The following is a 25,162-nucleotide window of genomic DNA, read 5'->3' as shown; positions in this document are numbered from 1 at the left end:
TCAATGGTGGGAACCAAGATGAAGGCAGCACTCAACTGGCACCCATCCAACTCCCATGCCCTGTGGGCCAGTGGAGCACGTCTCATCCTGGAACCAAACAGGCTGGGGGTCCAGCCAGGCCTCCCTGCTTTGGGGGCCAGTTACTATGACCTTGACCAGCTCCTCCATGAGGCTCACTGGGTACAGTGCCCAGGGTCCACAATACTTTTAGAGACCCAGGAAAACATCTTAATTTCTTTTAAAATCAGAAGGGGAAAAGAATGAACTTCTAGATAGAAGAAAATGCTCTAAAGTATATTCAGATTTATACCAACACATTATAGAACAAAATTTAAGTTTTTCTTCTTATGGAGAAAGGGGCTCGCAAAGGCAAAAGTGCCACAAGCCTACACAAAATGTGGTTGTGTCCCTCCAGCCCCAGGCTACAAGCACTGCCCCTAGGCAGAGAGCAAGTATGAGAATATTTGATTCTCCTTCTAAGAGGGTCCAGAAGAATTAGAACTTTGAGGATGGCATCAGACCAATCCTGGCCTGGATTCTAGCTCTGGCTCTACCACTAGTCGGGACCTTGGGCCAGTTACTATGCCCTTGAACCTCAATTTTCTCATCTGTACAATGGAGACAGCAGCACTTACTTCACATGAGCAACGCTCCCCAGGACCTGAGGAAGTAATGAGATGGTGGGCTCCGAGTTGCCAGACTGCACACTGCAAGGGGAACTGGAGTGGGGAACAGGGAAGCAACACGGGCAAGTGCCATGGGCCCTCTGGCCCTCACCACAGCCTCACTTTCTTCATTTAAGACATAAGGGTTGAATGGGCAGCCCATAAGATCCCTTCCTGCTCTGATACAGCAGGACAGGTGTGCTGGCCTTCACACATCACACACACGCACACACATACAGCCTCTCCACTGACAAACGCACCAGGGCCTGCCTACTTTGGCTATTGGGCATTTATTGCAAACAGAACATCTGAGGTATGAGAAGCTGATCCAGACCCATGCCTGTCCCTGGCTGGGAGTAAGGCAGTCTCTCCTCATCCCATGCCAGGCCCCCAGCACTGCAGGCCCAACACGGCCAGCTGAGGACAGACGGCCTCCATGCACTGAGGTAGCTGCATCTTAAGCCCCCACAAGTACAACTCCCCAGGCTTGCCCAATTCTAACACAGACCCAGGCCTGGAGGGGAGGAAGAAGGGGGAAAGGCAAACAGGAAAAGCCCCAACTTCCGTGGAGCACGCCCGTGCCCGCAACAAATATTCCAGCCTCCGAGGAAAGGCACCTTCTCACTTGCCCATCCTAGGAGCAGCCCAGCCAGCAGTAAGTGTAGGGGGCTGGCTGCCAGGCTGGGTGGTCACTACTGCTCCAGGCAGTCCTCGGTCACCCCCTGAGCGGCCAGCTCAGCCAGCACATTCTGCAGGTAGTTGGGGTCAGGGTAGCCATGGCCTGTCACATTGCGGTCCATCTCTGTCTTGTGGTGGATCTCGTTCCACACCACTGTGTCAGTCTCGCCTGTGGTGCTAGATGTCCCCACTGTGAAGATAAGTCGCCTCTTCCAGGCCACCTTTAGCAGCTCCAGGACCTGCCCCAGAAGGAAGAGGAGAGGTGGAGGGAGAGAAGGAAGGGTGATCAGGTGCTGGCCTGTGCTTCAGTTTTTCACCTTGGGGCAAGGGTGTCCAGGCGACAGGGTGGGAGCATCCACTACTCTATCCCCTGGCCCTTAATCTGTCCCAGTGATGAGGACGGGAGTACTAACCACACACCAGTGTCAGCTGTGGGTTGTGCCATGTGGCATGCTAAGCCCTTGGTGCATTTGACATTGGCAGGGCTCCTAGGTGCTGGGACCTTTTTCCTCTCCATTTCATTCACTGTCTGTGATGTCATCCATAGTCCTGGGGCATGAAGTCTCATCTGTGGGGGTTCCTAGCTTCTGGCTCCAGCCCTGACGCCCCTGAAATTCCAACTGCTGATCTGACAGTCCAATGAGACATCACAATGGGCACCTCCACACTCAAGTCTTGGCCCCACTCCGCAGCCAGTCCTCCCACTTCAGAGCTGCCATCCATTCAGCCCTCAAACCTGGAGCCATCCCGATTCTTCCCTACTTCCAAGTACATCTTGGATGGATGAGCTCCATTCTCTTCTCATTGAATCCAAGTGTCCTTGCTCTATCCCATTCATGCTGCTCTCCACACTTGGCTACCTGGAATCCATCCTCTCACAGCACCAGAGGAAGCTTCTCAAGCCTAAAATCTGCAGCTTTGACTCTTCTGCTGACATGCCTTCACTTCACAGCATCACACAAATGCTTGGAATATAGCCCAATTCCTATGGCTGGCCTGGAGGGCACCCCGACCCACCTCACTCCCCCTCACCCACTTGGTTCTCCCTCAGGCTCCTCACATTTTCCAAGCCTGTTCCCATCTCAAAGCTGCCATACTGGCTGTTCTGTCTGCCTCTCCCATGCGCAAGTAAATTCCCAACTCAGGTCTCAGTGCAGAGTCATAACCTGGCCCAATAGGCTGTTAGAAGAGATGGCTACTCTTCCCCACAAGAGCCCTTGTGAAGTCCGGTCATCTCTCCCTGTACTCCTGGCACGCTGAAGATGCCTGATGCCTAACCCACAGCAGGGTCCCCAGGAAGGAGTGGCCCACACCTCAGCCAGCCCTGGGTCAAGTCCCCCTCCTCCTGTTGCAGTAAGGTGCGTAGAGGTAGAGATGAGTGTGGCCACCAGGCCTCCCATTGCCAGACCGGGCCCTCCTCACCCCACCCACCTTGCACTGGCACCAGCAGGTGCCAGTGGCGGCAGGAACATTACCTTTCGGCCCTCGGCATTGTCTGGAAGGTAGCACTGGCGGGGAAACCCTCTGGCGGTGAATGGCTTCCCAGGGTTGGGGTGCTCAGGGCCCTGCAGGGGAAACACAGAGGAGTGGGGGTGCCCTGAAAGGTGCACAGGACACAGAGGCCCAGCTTTGCCCCTTCGCCCTCCCAGCCAGAGCTATTCCTGTGCTCAAGTAACTAAATTGCTGTTTCAAATCCTGCCCCTCGAAGATCCAACATTAATGTGGCCTTCCACCCACGAGCACCCTCCCTGAGTACGTGCCACCCGACCTGGCATCAGACACTCCTGCTAACTTTATTTCCCTGGTAACACTGGAATCCCTCAGAGGTTGGAACAGAGGCTCCTACTTCCTCGGCGAACCTCTGGGCACTGGCCTCTCTGGGCTGGACAGCAAGGCCGGTCAGCCTTCAGGACGCCCTCACTCCAGCACACAGGCCCCTCCACTCCTCACTTTAGAAGTGGCTGGAGCAGGGCCGTGAGACAATGGCAGTAGCCTGGACAGGAGGGCAGGGGCTGGAATGGCAGACAACCCTTGCTCCTGCCCTCTGCCACACAGTGACATACCATGTACGGCTCCAAGTTCCCCTCCTGCCCTGTGGTTCTATCCTTGTCTGGAATGTTTTTAAATTTCACTCTGAGCCAAGGAGAAGTGGAGGGATATGAAGGAAGAGCATGTGATTAAACAAAACACATCTACCATCTATGGTAGATGGATGGGCCCCGTCGGGTTCCGGGTAATCTTCTCCTACTGCCCCAGGCTCTGAGATCAACGCTGGCCCAAAGAAGGCCTAAGGGGCCAGTGCTCCTGTCTGGGTCTCCACTGGGACCCTGGGATCTTCTGCTGGGGTTCCTGCCTTATTCCCAACATCCAGACCCAGCCCTGTCCCTCCAAACCCAGGCCTGACCTAGCAACTGAGCTGGTCTCTCAATTAGTCTTCACTGTTGGCACCTCCCCGCCCCATGCCCTGCCCCCAGGAGGGTTCCTGCCCATGGGCTCACCAGTTATCCAGCCCCTCAACACGAATGTTCTTCCTGTTTATACATTTGGCCTTCTACCCAGCACAAGTCCAGATAAGATGTCTCTTCTACCTCTAGGAAGCCCTCCCTATTTCAGGAAAGGGCTGTGGGCCATCTCTGTTTCCACAGCCCAAAGAGCTTGCTATAACCCTCAGCGCTAGTGCCTCCTGGTTCCTGGGAGCCTGAGTCTGGCAAGCTCGGGCATCCTCACAGCGACCAGGGGGCAGACTGCTGGGAGAGGGACAGTGTCCACAAAAATCCAAAGAGGCTCCTCTGGTGCTAGGGCCCCCTTACCTGAATGCCGTGAGGAATGTTGTAAACTATGAGTATTGTCCCGCAGTCCTCGTGGCCAGGGAGGGACACCTGAAACCTGAACACCTCCATCTTCCCCCGGGGCTGGGTCCCAGTTTTCTCTCCATAGATGGTTTTGCAGGAAGGACACTGCAAACTTCCATCCTGAGACAAGGCAGAATGCCACATACTGAGTTGGCAGCCCTGAGAGAGCACCAAGGCACAGCCACCCACTGTCTAGACAGGAAGGAGGCCCACAGGGGGAAAGGTCAGTTTCTGCCACACAACAGGTTGTGGGCAGATGGCCCCAACTCCCAGGCAGCCCCCCGGCACAGAAACTTGATACCAACAGCTTCCTTGGAAAGGCAAGTTTTGTACCAGAAACTTGTTATACAATTTATTAAAGGGGGCAAATATCCAGGAGACTGGCATCAGGTAGGAAAATTAAGTTTATGAGCAGAAGTCCCCACGGTCTAAACACGTTTAAAATCAAACGAGAAACCCTATGACTGATCAACTTTTGGTGTCAGTGCCCTGGCTGGTACAGGATGCGTCAGGATACTGTGGAGAGAAGCCAAGCAAAGCCTGCAGGTCTGCCATGTGACTCAGTTCTCTCTGTCCTCCTAACCTCTCTCTGTTTTGGCTAAACTCCACTGAAGCACAGCCAGGCATCACGAGGTGCCACCCCCAGCCCCCGGGTGCTGACCCTCATCCTGCTGCAGGGCAGGGGCTGTCTACGAGAACACCTCGGGTCTTTCATAGGACAGCTACAGTCACCTGCTCATGCAGCATGACCAGATGGATCACCCCTGGTGCCCACCCCAGACCAGCATGTGGGCACCTTGTTCCCATTGCAGTACATGGCCAGCAGGCAGAGCAGGTGGAAGGCATGGCTGCACTTAGAGAGGCAGCCCACAGCCACTGGCCCGATGGTCTTGCTGTCAGTCACGTCACTGTAGCCAGACACCACAGACAGTTTCTCCATACAGATGATGCAGTCCTGAAGGGGAACCAAACACAGGGCACACTCACCAAAAGCGACATTGCACCCAAAGAGGTAAATCTCATAGGAAAAGGCCTTCATCTGCTGAAATGCCAGAGTTACAGTCTAAGTCAATTCAACAATCGTTTGTTCCTGAGGCTGGAACACAGATGAGTCACTGGGATCTGTGCCCTCAGGGGGCTCACCATAGCAGGAGAGATGACAGGCAGCACTGAGCCCAGGGGCCAGTGCACTAACATAAGCACAGGACAACAGCTAGATAGAGAGGAAAGAACAGGAGAGGCTCTCCAAGCTGGGTTTACAAGATAAAAGAGAACTTCTCAGACAGACGAGCGTGGGAACGGGCATTCCAGGTAGAGAGAAAAGATGATGCAAAACATGAACCAGCATACAGTTTGGGAGGGACAGTGACACCTACAGGGGACAGGAGAGATGAACAGGGTTAGGAATGAGACAAGCTAGGGAGAGGAGCAGGTCCTAGAAGCTTCTGATGGGCATGCTCAGGAGTTGGGGCTTGTCTTACACATCAAGGCTCCGAGGGGTTTTAAGCAGAGGGTACTGCCATGATCACAGCTGCATGTCAGTTGTGTAGACGGCAGCTTAGAGGGAGGAGGCCGGGGGAAAAGCAGCCCAGTTGTGGCCGATGAGCACAAGAGCAAAGAAAAAGACAAACTGAGCGCTGTGAAGTAGGAGTACAATGTCCTGGAGAGGATGCCCTTCAGGCTCTGTCTAAAACCTTTACCAACCAGCAACCAGATGTTTCTCACATACTCGACTTGTAGGAGAAACAGGCCAGTGAAGAGTCCTCAGTTATCAACTGGGAAGACTGACATTTAACCCACCTCCTCCAGATTTTCCATTCAAATAAGAGAAAAGTGGCACTTGTAGCCCCCAAAACATGGCTCAGCTGATACGTTCGGGTCCTACCGAAGGTGTGACAGAAGTCCGGCAGGCCCTATTAATTACAGGAACCCCGACCTGCGCTCCTAACAGCTAGAGAGGCAGGACTGCTACCCGGACAGGGCTACTTCCCTTCCATGCCAGCGTCAGCCCTCGGGCAGTGGGGCAGGCTCTCCCACCCATTGTCTCTAGGACTCCTAGCCTCCCGGATGGCACAGGGCTATACACTTGTTTGCGGCAAAGCGATGATCGCAATCCAAATATCAGAAGCCATAGCTGCCACACCTTGGTAAGGCCTGCCTCCTACCGGAGGCTTGGAGATTAAACCCAAGTGCCCAGAGCATGGCACTGGCACCCTGAGGAACCTGGAGAAGTGCCCTTCCAGCAGACGCCAGGGTCCTTCTCATTTGTAGCTGCCCCTTGTTTCCAAATAAAACTAAAAGAGCATGGCTCCCATGACACCTACCTCATCTGGGGCTGTTTTCAGCTCTTCGGTATAGTTTCTTATCACTTGTTCTGGCTCTGGCTTTGGAGTCCCTCCTAGAAGAAAGCAGAACATCAGCAGTGTCCCATGGAGTACGAACTGGAGACACTGAAACCAGAGAGAAAGGAAAGCAAGGGAGAGGTCCAAGCTGCCAGGAGGTATGTTAGAGGGGCTGAGACAGGAAAGTTAGCATGCAAGAGAGGAGAGACCTGGAGCAAGGCTGGCTGAGCCCTATCCAGGCCCACCCACAGGAGGCCCAGACCCAGGAGCCCTGGAGGTGGTGGAAGAGGGGCAGAGGCAGCAGCCAGTCACAGCCCTCAGATCCTTTGCATAGTCAGTCAGGAAACAGGACTCAGGCTCCCCAGAGGCCATACGGAAGAGTCAAATAGCGGCTTCTAGAACAAACTGCTCTGGAGCATGTGCTGGCAGTGCTGCTTCACTCCAATTTCACTAATCTTGTAAGAAAGTCTTAGTAAGAGAAGTTTTATGAGTCAAGTATATAGCGGATGCCTACTCCGTGTGGGTGTCTGTGCACGCTGACTACAGACAATGGCCACACTGACACTGTCACAAGTTGCAAAGTCTTCTGGAGCCTGTCCCTGGACCGTGGGATCTCACAGTGACACACACTCGGTTCTTAAGCTCAGCGACTCTGGGAAGTGGCTAACAAGCAGCAGGAAGAGAGCCCTGGACACCCCACTCCTCTCAAAACCTCCCACTTATCCGTGGACCCTGCACCAACAGGCTTCATCCAAGGATAAGACACTCCCCCAGCTAGCAAGAGGGGCGAGGATTAGTCCAGACAGAGGCAGCAGCAGAATCACAGAGAAAATGGCAGCAAAGCTCGAGTGAGAGCAAAAAAAGGGGTCAAGGAGACCAGCGCAGTGTGGGATAGAGACCCTGCAGGGCTTCTCGTCCTGCCTTGAGGTCACTGGGGAGTTCCTGATCCTAGCCTCCAAGACCAAGGAGCTCTGGTTTGAATCCAAGCTCATGGCCATCAGCCTGTAGGTGCAAGGACTTATAAGCCTGAGGGTTCAAAAACTGCACTCCCTCTTGACCAGAGAAGGCCAGGTGATAGTTTTGAGGGGAGCAGAGAGGCTAGGACCAGGCAACATCAGGTTTGATTCTGGCTCTTGTGCTGGGACCAAATCATGTCACCTCTGAGTCTCGGCTACCTATCTATCTAACAAGTGGAGACCTAATATCAACCAAAGCTGTGATAACTGTAAAGGCATTAGCTGCTATTACTAGAAAGGTAGCTATAGGCAAAGGAACACCATACCTCTACACACATCCACACCCACACAAACACCCACATACAGGCGCATGTACACATGCAGACTTCTAGGACCCTGACTCCGGTTGCTGCGGTGAGAAAGCGAGGCCAAAGCACAATGACCATAGGTACTGGATGGCTGGTAGTTGGGACTCTACTCAGATTGAGGGGAGGAGCCTCTCAGAAAAGTCTGGTGGCTACAAGCTAGTCCCCAAATGAACCCAGGACCCCATCAATAGGACTAGCCTCTGGCTCACCTCTAGTAAGGCCTGGCTTAGCCTCACATTCCCACAACCTGCCCTCACCCAAGTGGCCTTTCAGAACTGAAGGTAGCTTTCCATGAGCTACATTTCTCCAAGGGGGCAACCAGATGACCATCAACCCTATGAAAGGGCCACCCTAGCCCGGGAAGGCCAGAGGGTCTGCTGAGAGCCTGTGTTCTTTCCAAGCAAACCTGAATGCCTCAGGAAGCTGCCAGCCGGCCCCTGCACACAGACCCGTCTCTACCTCCAAGGCAGAGCAAGAACTGGAATAGGGTCAGGAGCTCTAAGCCTGCCCTTGCTGCTGAAGGTGAAGGTAGAAGTGAGGTGGGGGCTGGGTAGGTAAAGCCCTCCCCGTCCCTGGGCCTTTTTTCCTACCCTGTGGGTTGGGAGTTAGACAAATGGTAGACATGATCAGGGCAGCCACCCTTACTATGTGCCAGATGCTTCATGTATGTACTTTCTATTCCTTTCACAACCAATCTTCTAAGTAGGAGGCGTCTGCTCACGAACGAAGACACTTGTGTGAGATCACGAAGCTAGTGAGCACTGGAGCGGAGAGTAAAACCCAGTACTAGCTGAGCCAGGGCCGTGATCCCTGCTCACTATACCATCCTGAAGGTCACTGGTCTTTCAACAGTCTATGCTCCTCTGGTCCCATGATGTAGCCAGAGCCACAATCAGCTTTAGAAATGGCAGGTTTAGAACATACTACCCATAACCCCTCCACACAAGTCTTGTTAAAACTCACAAAACCTTTCACGGTTCTGAAACCCTTTCTTACCCCGCCAGATGATGGGCAGAGCAGTGGTCATCAGGGGAGCCCTCTGAAGTAGCTCCACCAGGGGGCCAGAGAGTGCTGGGAGTCTTTCTTGAGACACACACTGGCCCCAGTGGAAGGGGCAGAGTTGTCCTTCATCCTGAGCCAGGCCTCACCCCACACCATGTTTACAAAGTCACGGAGTCCTCAAGAACAGATTCCTTCCACTCCAACTGTGCCAGAGAGACAGGACCTGACTATGGCACTGCAGGGGAAAGTAGATTCCTGGGGACCACCTCTGCTGCCAAGGGCAGGGAGGACCACGGAGCCCATGCCCCGGCGGGGTGAAGGAAGCAGAGAAGGGCCATGGGAATCAGAGAAGAGCAATCAATGCAGGAGAGTCAGAGGCAGCAAGACTCAGGCGGCTGAGCAGAGGCCAGAGAGTATTTGTGAGCAGAAACTACCTTTCATGGACATTTTCCTCAATCTCTTAACTGAGCTGTGACTTTTAGAGGCCAGACAGGAGGCGGAAGGGCTGGCGGGCTGGGGTGCGTGGCTAAGACACACAGGGAGTCCGATGGCTGACATCAAAACACTCGTCATGCCTACACGGGGTGCGAGATCAGACATGCAGAGAGGGGAGAAATGTTAGGAGGAGTCATTTGGCACGTGATGTCCACAAACCCGAGCTGAGTCCAGGTGGCACTGTGAAGGGCCATCAGGATCCACTGATCTCCCCAGGGAATCTGGCTACCAGGGCCTACTTGGGCTGGTAGGGCTAAGCTCCAGGCCAGGAATAGTGAGATGCCCGGCTCATCAGAGCCCTGGCCCCAAGTTCCACAGGTGTCTGTACAAACAACCGATCAGCCTGCACCCAGAGTATGCAGGGGGGCAAGGCCATTTGCTTCAGGAGGACAGAGAACAGAATGCCACCCCAAGAAGCCTCCCGAGCATTTCTAGGTGGCATCTCTCCATGCCAGGCACAAGGAAAGAGAGAAGGGCAACATGGAAAGATGCACCCCAACCACGGAAACATGGACGGGCTTTTGAGCTCACAGTCCTCTTCTCTTTGTGTTTCCCCTGCATGCCTCCTTGATTCCAGGTTAATCCTGCCACAGTGGGGTGCTGTCTGCTTTCAATGCCCCATCCAGCCTGTCTAGGTGGCTTCAGTGCCATCGCTGGGGTGGGCAAGCAGGAATGCTGGGATGCAGGCCTGCACACAACTGAGGCATCCCCATGGCCCATGTGACCACTCCTCTGATACAGCAAAGGTTCCAGGCTGTGGCTTCTTTCTCTGGTGCCCTCAGCCGAGGCTTTAACAGACCCTCTGTTCTGGGTGGTAGCCCGGTGGGTATGCCCACAGGGGGAGGGAGCCGCAACAGGCAGCCCTGCTAAGATGGACTGTCCATTCTTGTCATACTTCCCAATGCCTGTAGGGAGAGGTCTCATTCCTCAGCCAAGCACTCCACTTATCCTAGCTGACCCTCACCCCACACTGCTCCCTTCACTCTTCCTGAGGACCAAACACTTTCTGGAACACAGCATGTCCTCCTGTCGAGTCTCTCTCTATTCCTGCCACACTCTCACCCTGTCCACACTGTCCACAGCACCACCCTTCCAATCCCCCTTTGTCCTCAGTCTGACTAAAAAGCACCCCTTCCCCAGGGGAAGGGAGCTCTGGGCTTCTGGGCACATCCCTGAGGGTGGCTTTCAGGGTGCTCAGAGTCCGGCTTGGGGTAGGATGTAGAGAACCTGGCCCTGCTGGGCCCCATTCCCCACCCAGGCCAGGCAGACAGTACTGCTTGCCCCAGAGGCAATTTAGAGGCATGAGGGGACACCTGGCCTCAGGATCAATCAGGCCAACCACTGTGGCCTCTACCAGAAGAACAAAAGCTCTCGATGTGGCATGTGCGCCTAGTCAGGGACAGAAGCAGAGGCCAGCCAGCAGCCTGGACAGCACAGCCAAGGCAGGCAAGGTGCATTGTGGTGGCCACTCAGCAGGAGACCCCGAAGTACACATGAGAAGACCAAGGTTAGACCCTGGGCTCCTGCTCATCAGGTAATGCCATGCCACCAGTGTCCCAAGGTTTGTTCCTGGGCTCAAATGTGGGTTTCCTTGGGAACTGGTGGGCAGACTGGTTGACAAGCAGACACAGGAAGTAGAAGATGGAGAGAACACTAGGGCTTGGTACTGACCATGACTTCTTCTCCCAACTAGACCGCTCCTCAAGCATTACTTCAGCACGCAGCCCTTCCTTGACCACCCCATCTAAAAGGGCTACGTTTTTACCCAACTCTGTCTCCTTTATTCTGCTTAGCATTCTCACCACATAAGGGGACTCATTTCTCCGTTTCTGTGACTGTCTTCCCCCTCACTGAGCACCTGGGGCAGGGCCTGGTCACAGGGATGCACAGTACCTGTCTACTGGGGAATGAAGACAACCCTGGGACCACCATCGCCAGCATCCAAGAGGCCAGCATGAACAACGCTCTTGCCCTTTTCAATGCAGAACCCATTCCTTCAAGTCACAGACACAGCTCTGCACTTAACCTGCAGAGCAGCAGCCCCTGCTCAGAAGTCTACTTTCTTGTGAAAAAGTGTGAAAATCACCCACACCCCACACTTCACAGAAGCAGGACAGAATGGTGGAGGGACACCAAGAGTGGACTATCGTATCTCCCTCAACAGCAAAGGCTCAAGACAGCTCCCTAAACTCCTAACATTCCCAAATAACTATAATTGCTCAGACAGCCACATCTTTTCCTCTGCTCATCAGAGAGGATTCCCAATTGATCTGTCAGAGCCTCCAGAAATTGCAGTCCCTGTACACAAGTTGATGTACTAATACCCCCTTTCTGATGCCAAGGGTCAGCCTTTCATCCAGTGACCAGGACTCGGGTCTAAGCTTATCCTCTTCCAGCTCTGGCCTTACCATGTTGGGTTCAAGCCCAGCACCACTCTGGCTCCCCAGCTGACAGATCTTGGACAAGCTGCAGCAGCATAAAATGCAGACACTACTCCTTGCTCACAAGGTGGGAACCTGGCCCCAGCATGGGGGGCCCATTCCACCCCTCTTCTCTAAAAGAGAGGGCCGGACCATGCCACAGACAGTGCAGCTGTCACCTGAGGCACTCTGGGCCTGACCTCCTGCAGAGGAGTACACAGTTCTTCCAACAGCATGACCAACTGTTTGTAAACTTATCTGCAAAACCCTGTGCCCAAACGCTCACCTCACTGTAGCTGTGCCTGAATCCACAGTCCAGTCCCAAATCCATAAACACAGCCCAGGCTGAGAGAACACTCTCTAGACTCTGCTTCCCAAGGGCTGGCCCAGGATCTCTTGTTCCCTAGAGCTTTAGACAATGGTCCCACCAATAGGCACAAGCCAGAGCCTTGCATTCAGGGGAGGCAGCGTCTGGCCATGAGCTCCCACCTCTACTTCTTTCTAGCTGGGACCAAGTTCTTGAATCTTTGGAGTCTGTTTAACCCAATGAGTAAAATGGAGGCTAAAATGCCCGCCTACCTCAAGGATTGCTCTGAGAGCCAAGGTGACAGGGGACAGTGGAGACAGTGAGGATAGTTCTTGGTACTTTTGCTGTAGCATCTCTGCCTCAAGCATTTTTGCCACAAACATTCTGCTGCATAACTAATTGACCATAAGGCAATTTTTCTGCCATAAAAAAAGGACAAAAATTATGACAAACAAAAGAGGGATATTAAAAATGAAAAAATTAAAAGAACTTTTTGTGAAATATAAAAATTCGATTATCTTCAAAATGTGTGTAGATTCATGACAATACTGTACAAAACCTGATTTTATTTTGTGGACTGTACATAAGCACTTGTCATTGTTCTATGGGAAATATGGATTCAACTCTATTTCTCTCCTCCCAACGTAGCATGTTTCAAAATAAGAAACCAACTAACTCTTGGGGCAAATCATTGTCATCTGGAAGAAATACTAACTATTATAACCACTACTATTATTTAACTATTTTCTCACCAATTCATTAATGGAGAAACGAAACCAAATGGATCAAAAACAAAGAAAACAAAACAAAACCCTGCTAAAAAGAAACAAAAAAGTCAGTTATTTTACCCTTTTTATGGTGAAACTGTCTTATAGACAGTTATATGGCAAAAATGTCTGCAGCAAAGATGCTACAGCGAAAATAATGGACACGACTGAGGACAATCTGGGACACAGCCTGGGAAGGTCCTCAGTTTCAAGAGCAGAAGGCAGCAAGAGCTAATCAATACCCAGACCACTTGGAGAGGTTACTATAACGTATGTGTTAAAGCCTTAGCACTTACAGAGCAGAATGGAACTGGGCCATGTACAGACCGGGCCTGTTCACCCTGACCTTTCTCCAGCAAGACCACTGCCATACACATGCACACGTGTGTACATACATGCACTCACATGCGGGCGAACATGAACGAACACACAGAGGTCTAACTCACTCACCTATGGCATCTGATATTATAAGAAGACCTAAATTGGGAAGGAGCTTTCTAGTCACCACTTCTTTGCTCACTTTTCTCTCTGCCCCAGCAGAGGGTTGACGGCTAAGCAGCTAAAGCAGGTGGCCAGAGGGCCTGCAGGGCAGGATCTCCCTTCCTGGGGCTTTCTGGGCCCCGCTCTCTCATTTTCTATCATCTCTCTGACTGGTCCTTCCATTTCTTTTAAGGGCTCTTCTTCCCAGTGTCCCACCTGCCATCTCTAAGCTCACACACTCCTGGGAGCAGGCAGAGGCTACCCCAATACTGCCAAGACTGCTCGTGAGCTGCACGTCCACACTCCCACTGCCTCCAGCCCAGCTCTGCCTGGCTATATACAGCCATCAATCCCTCGCCCCCTCCAATGGTCCCATCAGACTCAGAAGTAGCACAGTGTTAACAGCTAAGAGGCTAGATTCTGAGGGCAGAATGCCAGGGGCGGCATCCCATTCTCCAAGGGTGCGCTGGCTTACCTGAGGCACGAAGTCAGGCCCCACAAGGGTCTCCCTGGCTCTAGGACTGACCCTCCAACCCCACTGGGTTACCACAGAGATTCACCAACACTCTCTCTGCTTATTCCCTGCTTTGACTTTTAAATGATGGAGGTTCACTACACTCAGTCTACCTTTCTATGTAACACTTTACATTTCCTTTAAATTAAAAAATAACTTTTAGTGCCCCCCAACACCTGTAAAATTAAAAAACAAAAACAAAAAACAGTTTCGAGCTGTATAGTTAAAAGATCTAGCTGGACAAAAAAGCCACTTATTCAAAACGTCACTCTAAGTAAATAGTTCTGAGAGGTTCCCAGAGGGCCCCTTTAGGGAAATGCCTAATACATCTCAGGACAGAAAAGTCTCTTGATTCATAATTCAAGGTGATGTGAAAATTTAAAAGATAACGAAAGGTCCACGCCAGGACAGCCACTATCATCAGGTATAACTCCCACTGAGAGACAAAGGAAGGGCACACCCCAGGTTCACTCGCCAGGGGTAAGCTATCACTGACAGGGGGCACTGCCCTTCAAAGGAGCCCCTTTGGGATTTCATGAGAAGAGAAAAGGTAACAAGACCCCTGCCCCATAATCTCCTTCCCCACCACACATTCTCCTACTGCCCCCAAATCTTGTCAGAAAGTCTATTTTTTCAGATCACAGAGCTCGGTAGCAGTATGCCTACCTGCGAGGGCTTGCTGGACCCTGCTGGGCTTCGGCATCTGCACGGGCACAGTGGCAGGGATGCTCCCAGGGCTGCTCACAGGACCACTGGGGAGGGAGGCACTAGGGGAAAAGAAAGAGCAAAGTTTAGTGTGCGGAGCCAACTTAGCAAAAACGAGAGCCCAAGAACAGGTGCTTCTGTGTGAGTGAGGGCTTCTGCTTTTTATTCTTTTGCTTTTTAATTAAAGATCTTGATGAAGAGTATCTGGAAAGAGGAGCAAAGAAATCTGAATTTCACCACTCTCAGACCCAAACTAACCTATAGAATCTGAAGCCCAGAGTCCAGCTCACTATCACTTCCTCTGCAAAAATCAAGCGACGAGAGTCAAACTCCAAGCTAGGCGTTGGATAGGAAGGAATGGCAGGCAGGGGCCGCTGGGGTATGAGGTCTCACCTTTTTACGAGGTATCAAGAATGAAGCTTTAACTGTCAAAAAATGTTTTCCTGGGCAATCTGGAGACTGTGAAGACGAATTTTGAGCTCACTAGCTTCATCAACATGAAAGCTCTACAGTAACTATTGAGGGAAAATATGGCAGAAACCCCTCTAACAAGTGATCAAGACCAATGTCTCCAGTAACATGACCAATAAGTATCAGAAGCCCCAAGAAACGATGCTCTGAGAAGGACACTGAGAATATAGTCTTCCTGTCAAGACTGTATATTTTCAGTCCAAATCATGAGAAGAACACATCTGACAAACCCAAACGAAGGGATATCTGACAAAGTAACTCATGAAAAGTGTCACAGTTCTGGAAGACAAAGGAAGACCAAGGAACTGTCACAGATGGGAGGAAAAGAACTGACAACTGGATGCAAAGTAGGGTCCTACGGGATCCTGGGACAGAATAAGAACAATGGTGGAAAAACTGGTGAAAATAGTACTGCGCCAATGGTAATTCTCTGCTTCAGAAAACTACACTATGGTTATGAGAAGGGAAATAAGGCAACTCTCTGTACTTTTATAACTTTTCTGTAAATCTAAAATTGTTCAAAATAAAGGGTTTTTTTTTTTTTTTAAATGAGGGTCTTGTTTCTCATGGTGACTATGTTCAAGTCACTCATTTGGTTTTAGGCCATTGTGCTCTTAAATGATAACAAACCCATGCCACTATGGTTGGGGAAAGTCCTGCACTGGAGAATAGTTGGTATAGATGGCCCGAGATGCCTGCCAACTCCTTGCACTCCTGATTCCTGCATCCTCCTGTCCATCCCTGCCCATGTTAAAGATGATGAAATAGGAATAGTTAGGAAATCCTTCCACATAGTCCCTACACTGGAGCTCCCCAAGGACAGGGCCTAGGCACATTTATCTCTGTTCTACTGACTCCTGTCTGGGAGCCAGGAATTGGGAAGGTGCTCATGAAACGATGGACGGCTCCAGTCCACTGTGCTACCCTTATAGCTGCCAGCGAACCAATAACTTGGCTGCTTACAATAAATGCTTCTAGAAGCTGCCCCACATCCTTCCCTACCACCAGCCACAGGTCATAGATCCTGCCTGTAGAAACTACTGGGAGCTGGCTGGTTCTGCTCCAAACCAGAAAACCTCACACTCAGCTGGTGCTGAAACTGCCAGGGCCTCGCACAGGGTCTGGAGCACAGCAGGTGCTCTGGTATCTGTCTGAGCGAAGAAAGGTCGTTTTGTTTTCATTTCTGGATTGTTCTCCCCAAACAGAATAACCTGTGTGGCTGTGCTACTCAAATAGCAGCTTCTTGTTCTCCTGGTCTACTCTCAACCCCAAGAGAACAATGGAACTGGACCTGGAATGCTCTAATGCCATGAAAGGAATGTGTGTTCAGGACACCTGGGCTAAGGTTTTGGCCCGGGAAGCTCTGTTTAATTTGGAACAAACTCCACCCCCACCCCCACCCCCTACCCCACTTTTTGAGCCTCTTCCTCCATTTTTTTTAAAGGTAGATAGTCCAACAGTCTTTGCAATTCTCAGGTTCTATAAGCTAAGAAATTTGAGAAGATATAGCCCTTCCAGGCATCTTTCATCTCTCAAGCTACCTCTCCAGAGAGCACTGAGCTTGAGCCCTTACCTAGGAAGCCAAAAAGCTGAAGCCTGGCTCTACAACTATACAAAATTAGTGGGCTACTCAGCTGGCTTGGCACCACTGGCCCAGAGGGGCTCCAAAAACTGGGGTCTTCCTTTGCCAAAGAAAGGCACAGACCTGAGGGAGAAGGCCTAGTTTTAGGTCCCACAAACTAACACAGAAAACACACACACAATGAGGCTTCCAGTGAGGAGCTCACCCCAGAACTGAAATCAGGAACCATGACTAAGTTAGAGGTCTCCTGATATGGCCACTTCCCCTATGCCTCATCGTAGCACCTCTCCACATTTTCCTGTGATCAGAAGGAATGGAGCAGAAAAAGGATCCAGTGGTTCCCAGACTGGGACTCTCAGGGGTGGACAGAGCCTTGGAGGTCACTGATCCCCTTCACCACCCTCAAAGGGCTCAGACTAGCAGAATGTTCCCATGTGAAGCACCACGTGCTCCATGAAGTATCCTTCTTTAAGAATTCCCTCTCCTGCTTCAGGCCTCTCTCTCTGCCTCCCTGGTTCCTAAGTCTACCTACTAGGCCCTACCTGCCTTTCCTGTCTAGGACCATCTCCAGGAGCTTCCAAATGGAGCTGAAAACATGAGGCATAAGGACTGCTAGTTTTCTATGCAGACAGGACTTGATAGTTCCAGGCAAGTGGCAGCACTAGGAGACAGGAGAGTAAGGAAATGCAAGGTCTCCCTCCAGCTCCTCAGAGGCCAGCAGGCCAGCACCAACTAGGGGACTTCTGAGTGTGTGTGCAGTACAAGGAACATCAGATGTGGAGTGTGGACACCCCACTTCCAGCAACTGCTCCCGCTTAAAGCTGTGTGCTCTCAGTCATGTTGAATCCCCTTTCTGAGCTTTAATTTCTTTACCTGTAGGATGAGAATAATTCCAGAAGGCCCCCAGGGTGGTTGTGAGGCTCAATCTAAACCCCAATACAAATGTCCGTTGTTTCTCAGGTCTCAGAAGAGCAAAGTGGATACAAGAAAGCTGAAGGGCTAGGGGCACCTTCCTGTAGGGCCCTCTCTAAACCCTGAAACCCACAGCAACATCAGAGCAAAAGGAAACTTCAGAAACTGACAAGCCCAACTCCTTAATCTTAAGAGGGGAAAAGAGTGACCTGGAAAAGCAATAGAGCTGACCCAGAGGCCTGCAGTGAGTTAGGCATTAGGCCCCACCTGGAACCCAGGACTCCAAATCAAGCAATCCTGAAGAAACTGGCCAACAGCAGGAGGGAGTGGGGTGCCTTTAGACAAAGGGAGAACAGTAGTGAGAACAAAGCAAACCACAAGAGCCATTTAGCACAGGGACGAAGAGCGCCAAGGCATATAGCCACCCCAGAGCTGCAATAGACTGCTGTTCATAATCACCACCCCAAGTCATTAAAATGCTCAACAAGCTGGCACACCCTCTATTAAAGAAGAGCATGCATGACACATTTTGGAAAGTTTCCCATACAACATCATTAAAACACAAGTTTCTGTGCTTAAAGGGATAAACTTCAGCTACCAGGAAATTTACTCAAACCCAGCAGCTCAGTGACAAATGATGTACCTTCTCAGCAACAAACAAAAAACAAACAAAAAAAACAAATGATGCACCTTCTCAACGTATTACTGCCTACTCAGAAAGCCTCCCAGTGCACAAGGAAGTCAGCCAGCCAAGGTTTTACCCTGATTAAGAAGTGATTTGAAACCACATGGCTTCCACAAATTTTGATTTTACTCACTCACGTGTTCTTTCCAGTGGCTATCAGTAACACAGCCAGTTCTCAGGCTTCCCCAGCCCGTGGTACTACCTGCCCTGTTGTTTTCTCCTCTCCTCCATATACATGGTAACTTTCACCTAATGCTGTTGGCATTCGTTTGGCTTGGAGAACTGTACCTTGGCTTCTAGGGAGACCAAGTTTGCCGAGTGTTTTCAATCCTCCCAGCCCTGCTGGGTTAAGAGGTCAGCTATTTATTAAGCCCCCTCTGGCTCTACAACACCCATTAATGAGAGAAGAGTTAACTGAAGAGGGCTCCACTACAAATTAGATACAGGAAAATCTTGTTTTTCAAAGCAGGGATAGGCCCATGAAAGTGAAGTATACCCCTCCCAGCTCCTGAAAAGCTGTAGGAGATAAAGATGAACATCCACCTTAGAAGGCAGGTCCCTTTGAGGCTGTTTCAACCAACAAAGCTGGCTGGCCTGGTTCCCTTCTGGCTTACAATTCAGGGCAAGCAGCAACATGCATAGCCCAGCAGCAAAGTTAAGACAGTGTTGCCCAAAAGCTTTTCCTTCAGTAACTTGCCTGGCCTGTACCAGTAGGGCCCATATCAACAGTCTCTCAGGCCTCAGGCTGGGGAGGGGAGACCAGTGGGAGCCCTATACTGGGAGAAAGCAACCAAGCCTATGAAGTTGCCTGGCTTAATCCCAGAATCCCAGTTCAAGAAACATCTAGAAATATGCCTCGAAATAATTTGTAAGAATTTAAGAAGCCCCAGGAGCCTAGGAAAAGCTGACCTAATAGAAGCCCTGTTGATAATTATTCTGGACTTGCAGACATAGCATGCTTTTCTCTAAGAGACTGAACGAGATATTGGAGGGGGCCTCACAGGGCACTGGGTGGGACTGGGCTAGCACACAGTCCTGCTTGCTTATTCTATGTGAAAGTCCACAAAGAAGGCCCAAGTGAAACCTCCCCATACTCCCATTTCCCAGAACAACTTCAGATCCAGAAGAAGATGCCCAGGAAGATGCACTGACCCATTTGGGGCCCATCCCTCTCCTGTCTGCTGGACTCACAATGCCTTCTGCCTTCATCTCATTCTGCCTTTGAGAGCTTCAAGAACTCCACATGTCCCATAAGGCCTGCTCTGGGGCCTGGGTTTAATGCTAGCTCTGCCATTTGCTGGCTGTGCTGCCAAACTCATCAGCCTCAATATGCTCACCTGTGAGCTGAGACCACCACCCACCATATGGCCATTATGAGTATAATGAAATCACTTAACAGCCTGCTCAATGGGGCCAGCTATGTGTGCTCAGTGAATGGCAGCTGTCACTGTTTCTTATACAAACTGGCAAAGTCCTCTGAAACCTAGCTTGAAAAAATGCTAGAGACCCAAGAAGCTGCTGAGGTCTCAACCATACTAGGAAGCTTCAGCTCTCATTGTGGTCAAGTGGGCAATGATGGGGCTGGGTGAGCAAGGCAGCACCAAGATGCTGACTGGCTGACATCAGTGCAAATCAACAAGATGCTGACTCCCTAGGAAACAGGGCAGCCACGAGCCCACACCTCCAGTCACTACCTGCCCAAGTCACCCTCTCTCAGAAATCAGCCCCCATCCCACTGCCACTCTAAAGTCTCAAAACGTTCTCTAAATCCAACACTCTCAATAACGATCAATGACAAGGCCCTTGTCAGTGACAAGTCTCGGAGCACCCTGGGAGCAACCTCCACTGGGACACTCCAGGAGCTTTCCTTGCTTTAAAGTGCTACCTGGTCTGGATGGGACCTATTCCATCACCTTTCTCAAAGTGCAGTGAGCTGTTAGACACCAGGCTGGATTACATCAAATATGTTGTCACCTGCTGTCACCACCTCCACTCTCAACATTTTGCTCTCTCCACAACCAATGTTTAAGCACCTAAACTGAGCTCACAACCTTCCTTTGGACAAGACCGTGGGCTTAGGGAGGGGGCTGAACCTTCCATGCCTGTGTCCTCAGTGCTTGGCACACTGGAATCAATAAAATGTTCCCAGGCACATGGCACCAGCTACATGGCACACAGGCATAAACAAAAGGTGGTTAACTGCTCTACACAGAGCCTGATTCTCCTGAGCGAATGCAGGGATTATTGGTTTTAACCCATGTGGCAACTACCAGCACTCAAGTCCCAGAGGTTAGGTAGGGTCCGTGGAATGCAAGGCTGTGGACAGCTGTGGCATCACATGACACACACAAAGGAGACAACATGGCGGGGACAACCAGGTGCAGGTACTGCAATGAGTCTTCCCAACCAAGTTAAAGGACTGAAGTCTGCTGACAAGGCACAAGGATAGATAAAACGATCTTCAAAAACACAAGATACCTGGCTCCACTGGTAGTGGATGATCCTGGGGGCTGGTGCGGTGGTCCCAGGTGGGAGAGGCTGGAGCAGTAAGGGGACTGGTTCCCCAGGGAGGGCAGTGCCCCACCCCAAGGGTTGGTGGTATTCAGCCTGGGAGCAGACCTAGCTCCAGAGAGTGAGGGCTTATTGTATGGGGCAAAGGCCTGGTGGGCCCCAAAGACAATGGCGGTCCTGTGTGGGGGCTGGGGGACAGGGTATGCAGGGAGGCTGGTCATGGAGTGGCGGTAGCGGCCTGACACGGGGCCAGTTCCACCGCCACTGAGGCACTGATGGCAAGAGCAGGCAACTCCTGTATGGCCTGGTGGAGCAATGATGGTGGTCACTGGGTAAGGGGGCCCTGCTTGGCGCCGCACACTACGGCAAAAGCTTGAAGTCTTGTTGGTCTGCGTGTAGGTGGCATAGTTGACGGTGTAGTTGTATCCCAGAGGCGCCAAGTCCACGAGCTGGTTGCCCCTGGCCACCTGCTGCTCCAGATAGTCACAGACGCTAGCTTCATAGGCTGTCCAGGAGCCATCATCACTCAGCCACTCCCAGACAACGCCCCGGCCTGGGGCTGAATGCTGGGGGAACAGGTGCCTCCGCACAGCCCTCATGGTGCCTGTTTTAAAAGGAGTATTACACATAAATGGTTAATCTGCTAGCCCCCACAAAACAAAGGGACTTTAAAAATTCTTTTTTTTCTACAATTAAATAAACCAATACAGGTCATGGTGCCATCTGCCCTAAAGGTAGCATTGGTTATTCTTTCCAAATTTTGGGTGAAGAATAAAGAGTTCTCTTTAGGTAAAGAAACTGTGGCCCAAAGGGATTAAGTGGCAGCAGAGGATCCATGCTCCTGGGCAGGAGTGAGGAATGCTGGAAGATGGGGTCAAAGAACGGCTGTCACTCAGACTTAGTGAGACTTTTAAAAATATTTGTAATGGTGAGACTGATATAGCCTCACTTAAAAAAACTAAAAACAAAAAAGTATAAAGAACATTAAATCATCCATAATCCAACCACCAAGAAAAACACAATTTATATTACAATGCATTTCTCCCCATCTAATCTTCCAGGCACATACATTCAGGGAGCTGAAAATCATACTGAAAAACTTTTCCTGCTATTTTCATGTATTATGCCATAAGTACTTCTTATGTCTCTAAAATTCTGTAAAACTCATTATTAATTGTTACATAATTCTCTTACATGGATGTATCATTCCCTTTGACTCCACAAGTAGCAACTACTGGATAACACCCTATAGTTAGCTTATATTCTTAATAAAATCGAACTTTAAAATTAAGAAGAAAAAGAAAAATATCAATTTGGGCCATGACTCCAAAAGCACTTGCCAAAAGATGATCACTGCAATTATGTCCACTTGGTCTCCCGACCTTAGCCCTTGTGTCCATCCACAGCAGCCAGAGAAATACTCTTAACCCCAAATCAGATTACACCATTCCTCTGTTCAAATCCTTCCATGGCTCTTTCAGAATAAAAGCAGTCCCTTCAAGGGACTGAAAAGCCTTGTATAATCTACCCTTCCCTCTTGTTCTTCCTTTAGGCCTGTCTCCATCCCTTGTCAGTGCTGCCCAAGTTCAAACTGCAAAATGACCTCTCTGACTCTTTACACTTCCACTCTCTGATTAACACTTACTACTATCTAAATTAAATCCTCCATAACTCAACCACAATACACAGTTTACACATTATTCATCTTACTTGCTGCCATTCTCAGTTGCCTGCAAACATCATGAAAGCAGGGACTTTTATCTGCATCCAACTCATTGGAAACCTTAGTCCTCACTTGCCTGAGGATGCTGTTTCAGGGATCAGAGCAGGGTTTCTCAGTCTCAATATGTGACATTCTGGGCCAATAATTCTTTGTTGTGGGGCCAGTCCTGTGCATTGTAGGATGTTTAACAGCATCTCTGGCTTCTACTCACTGCATGCCCCTAGCATGTCTTCTACCCACTAGATGCCAGTAGCACCACACTCCACAGTCAGGAGAATCAAAAATGTCTCCAGACATGGTCAAATGTCCTGGGGGACAAAATCACCACTGGGTTAGAGGTTCTGGGCACAGCTCTGATGGGAAGTTGGTGGCCCCATTCTCAGCAATACTGGTCAAAACATATAATAAAACCAAACTTGAGTGCACAGAAGAGTGATGTAACCTACCCAGGTCACACAGCTATGGCACACTGGAGCCAGAACTCATTGCCAGGCTTTTAACTATCAAGGCACACCACCTCTATGTTTGCCTCCTGCCAGTGAGAGCCTCAAATTTTGGTAAACGGAGGCACACATTTTTGTTTTGGGAGACAAGGGGGAAAGGGACTGGGAGGGCCTCTGCATTGGGCTCCCAAGGCACCCTCTCCTACCAAGAGGTACAGTAGGTAATTTCATTAAAATGCTGATGAGATGCCATAGGAACTTAACTCTAGTTTATATCAATTACCCTGTGGTAAAACTGGTTTCATTATACATCATTCCACTTAAAGCCACAGAACCTATCAACAATGTTAGGTGAGATTTACTGTACATCTCACATTGTGCGGTACCTGCCCTCAGGAGCAGCACCTGCCTCCCAATGGTGCACATTTCAGGGGCAGAACTAAGCTCTGAGAGTCAATTTTGTAACCCCAACACCTAGCATGGTGCCTAGCCTAAAGCAGGTACTTAAGACACATACTAGAAGCAAAACGGGTCTTACCAGTGTCCTGACGGAACTGAGTCCAGCTGGGTAGGTCAATGATATAAGGGGCCAGCGAGGGATCAGCTTGGCCTAAGGGGATGCTGTGGGCCAGGCTCCCCAGCCCAAAGCGCTGGCCCTTCTGCTGGACAAACTGCTGCTCAATGTAACTACAGACAGTGGCACTGTAGGGGTGCCAGATGCCCAGCCCATCCTGCCATTCCCACACAGCCACTGCCACAGGGCTGGTGTACGCCTGAGCCAGGGAAGGGCTTGGGGCCATGGCCATCTTCTCCAGGACTCCCTCTGCTTTCCCAAACGGCTTCAGACCACTCTGGGCTGCAGTCTCTGGTTCATTGCCCAGTGCTTCCAGCAGATCTGTAAACAGGACAAATAAGTAGTTACTGACGCACACAGTGACTCTGCCAGAGTGGGCTTCATGCTGTTCCACAGTCACTTTTTTTCCCTATTACCTTAAGAGTATCATGAATCAAGTACCTGCTCCTGTCTCTTTGCTCAGGCAGCAAGGAAAAATTCGGTCAGTCGAGCAGCATATCTACCTCTGCAAATGTTCAGGAAGATACAGTCAAGTGAATTTTGGGTGCTAATCATCAGCCCAGCTTCTGTCCTCTTACCAATAATTTTCCTCTTACCCACTATTAAGTGTATCCTTTTATACTGTATATATTTTCATGAGTCACCAAATTCCTCATGGATTGAGGCCATAACCCCTTACACCTGTGTGAGGATTCAACAGTTTCCAAAGCAGGTTTGTTTGTGAGAACCAAACAAACTACATGATGAGAAAAAACTGTCTCAGAAAGGACCAAGGCTCAAGGACACCCAGGGGCTCAATGGTAGAGTTGAGACAGCACGAGTCCTAGCTCTGCCAGGGTCTCCAGGCTGTCCCAGAAGGCATCGTTAACCAAGAAAGATGCCCTCAATAAAAATTAAAATCTCCTGGCTACTGAAACCTGGCCTCTCTGCATCCCACTCCCTATGCCTGGGCCTTGCTGACCAGCAGTCAGGTCCAGAGAGTTTACACACATTTCTCAACACATTCTTCTCCCAGTCACTCCAGCCCATGCCCTTCCCTTCTACACTCTACTCATCCTTCAGGCCTAGCCTGCCATTCAGAGAGGCTTTCCCTGGCCACCCAGCACATGAACTTCTCCTTCATAGCACCACCCAGAACTCTACGCCCATATACACATATGGGCATGATGATGCTCTGTGTTTCCCCCCACCAAGCTGATGCTTTGTGTTTCCCCCCAGCAACCCAGCAAGTCTGCCCTGTCCACAGCTGTACTGCTGCCCTAGCATAGGCCTTGTCATGTTGTGTGATGCACGTGTTCAAAACACAGCTGAATGGAAGTGAATGATGGTTCTATGCACCTACAGCTGTTTGAAGGAGAGAAGTCTGTGAATGCACTAACTCGTGGTCCCTCAGAGCACTAGCTCCTAGAGTGTAAAAGGAATGGAACCAACATTTAGTAATAAACACCAAATGTACTTGTCTCATTTAAGCCTAACAGACTGACACGGTGGTATTTCTCCCACTTTATGGACAAGAAACCAAAGCTTAGAGATGTCAAGGTCTTACTGAAGGTCACACATATACTGCTAAGCAGCAGCACAGACAGCAAAACAGAATCAATCTGGCTCTGATGCTCATTTTCTTAAGAAAGTTCAACATGAACTCTATACCTTGGGCTCCACTCACAGGTCCCACATAGAAGGAGAAAGTGAACGGGAGAAAGGAACCCA

At 50.5% G+C, this 25,162-nt stretch overlaps 1 protein-coding gene across 11 annotated transcripts in view; it reads right to left on the bottom strand.

Moving 5' to 3' along the window:
- Positions 1-936: 936 nt before the first annotated feature.
- Positions 937-25,162, bottom strand: part of DTX2 (deltex E3 ubiquitin ligase 2) — a 33,227-nt gene continuing 9,001 nt past the window's right edge. For 6 of the 11 annotated variants that reach the window (XM_039848899.1, XM_039848896.1, XM_039848901.1 and 3 more), the window contains 9 exons: positions 23,417-23,773; positions 20,680-21,316; positions 14,513-14,613; positions 9,298-9,438; positions 6,520-6,593; positions 4,992-5,150; positions 4,154-4,315; positions 2,819-2,908; positions 937-1,582 (listed from right to left, as the gene is read on the bottom strand). In XM_039848899.1, coding sequence (XP_039704833.1) covers positions 1,358-1,582; positions 2,819-2,908; positions 4,154-4,315; positions 4,992-5,150; positions 6,520-6,593; positions 9,298-9,438; positions 14,513-14,613; positions 20,680-21,316; positions 23,417-23,684 — 1,857 coding nt within the window. In that variant the 5' untranslated portion in view covers positions 23,685-23,773 and the 3' untranslated portion in view covers positions 937-1,357. Of the gene's footprint in view, positions 1,583-2,818; positions 2,909-4,153; positions 4,316-4,991; positions 5,151-6,519; positions 6,594-9,297; positions 9,439-14,512; positions 14,614-20,679; positions 21,317-23,416; positions 23,774-23,893; positions 23,958-25,162 lie in introns of all 11 variants that reach the window. The other 5 variants (XM_039848898.1, XM_039848900.1, XM_039848902.1 and 2 more) reach the window with 2 other exon arrangements.

This window comes from Pteropus medius, unplaced genomic scaffold, assembly GCF_902729225.1.
Source record: "Pteropus medius unplaced genomic scaffold, Ma_sr-lr_union100, whole genome shotgun sequence".
In the NCBI taxonomy this organism is placed as follows: Eukaryota; Metazoa; Chordata; class Mammalia; order Chiroptera; family Pteropodidae; genus Pteropus; species Pteropus medius.
Note: the sequence above shows the minus strand (reverse complement) of the source record. Positions and strands in the feature narration are given on the sequence as shown.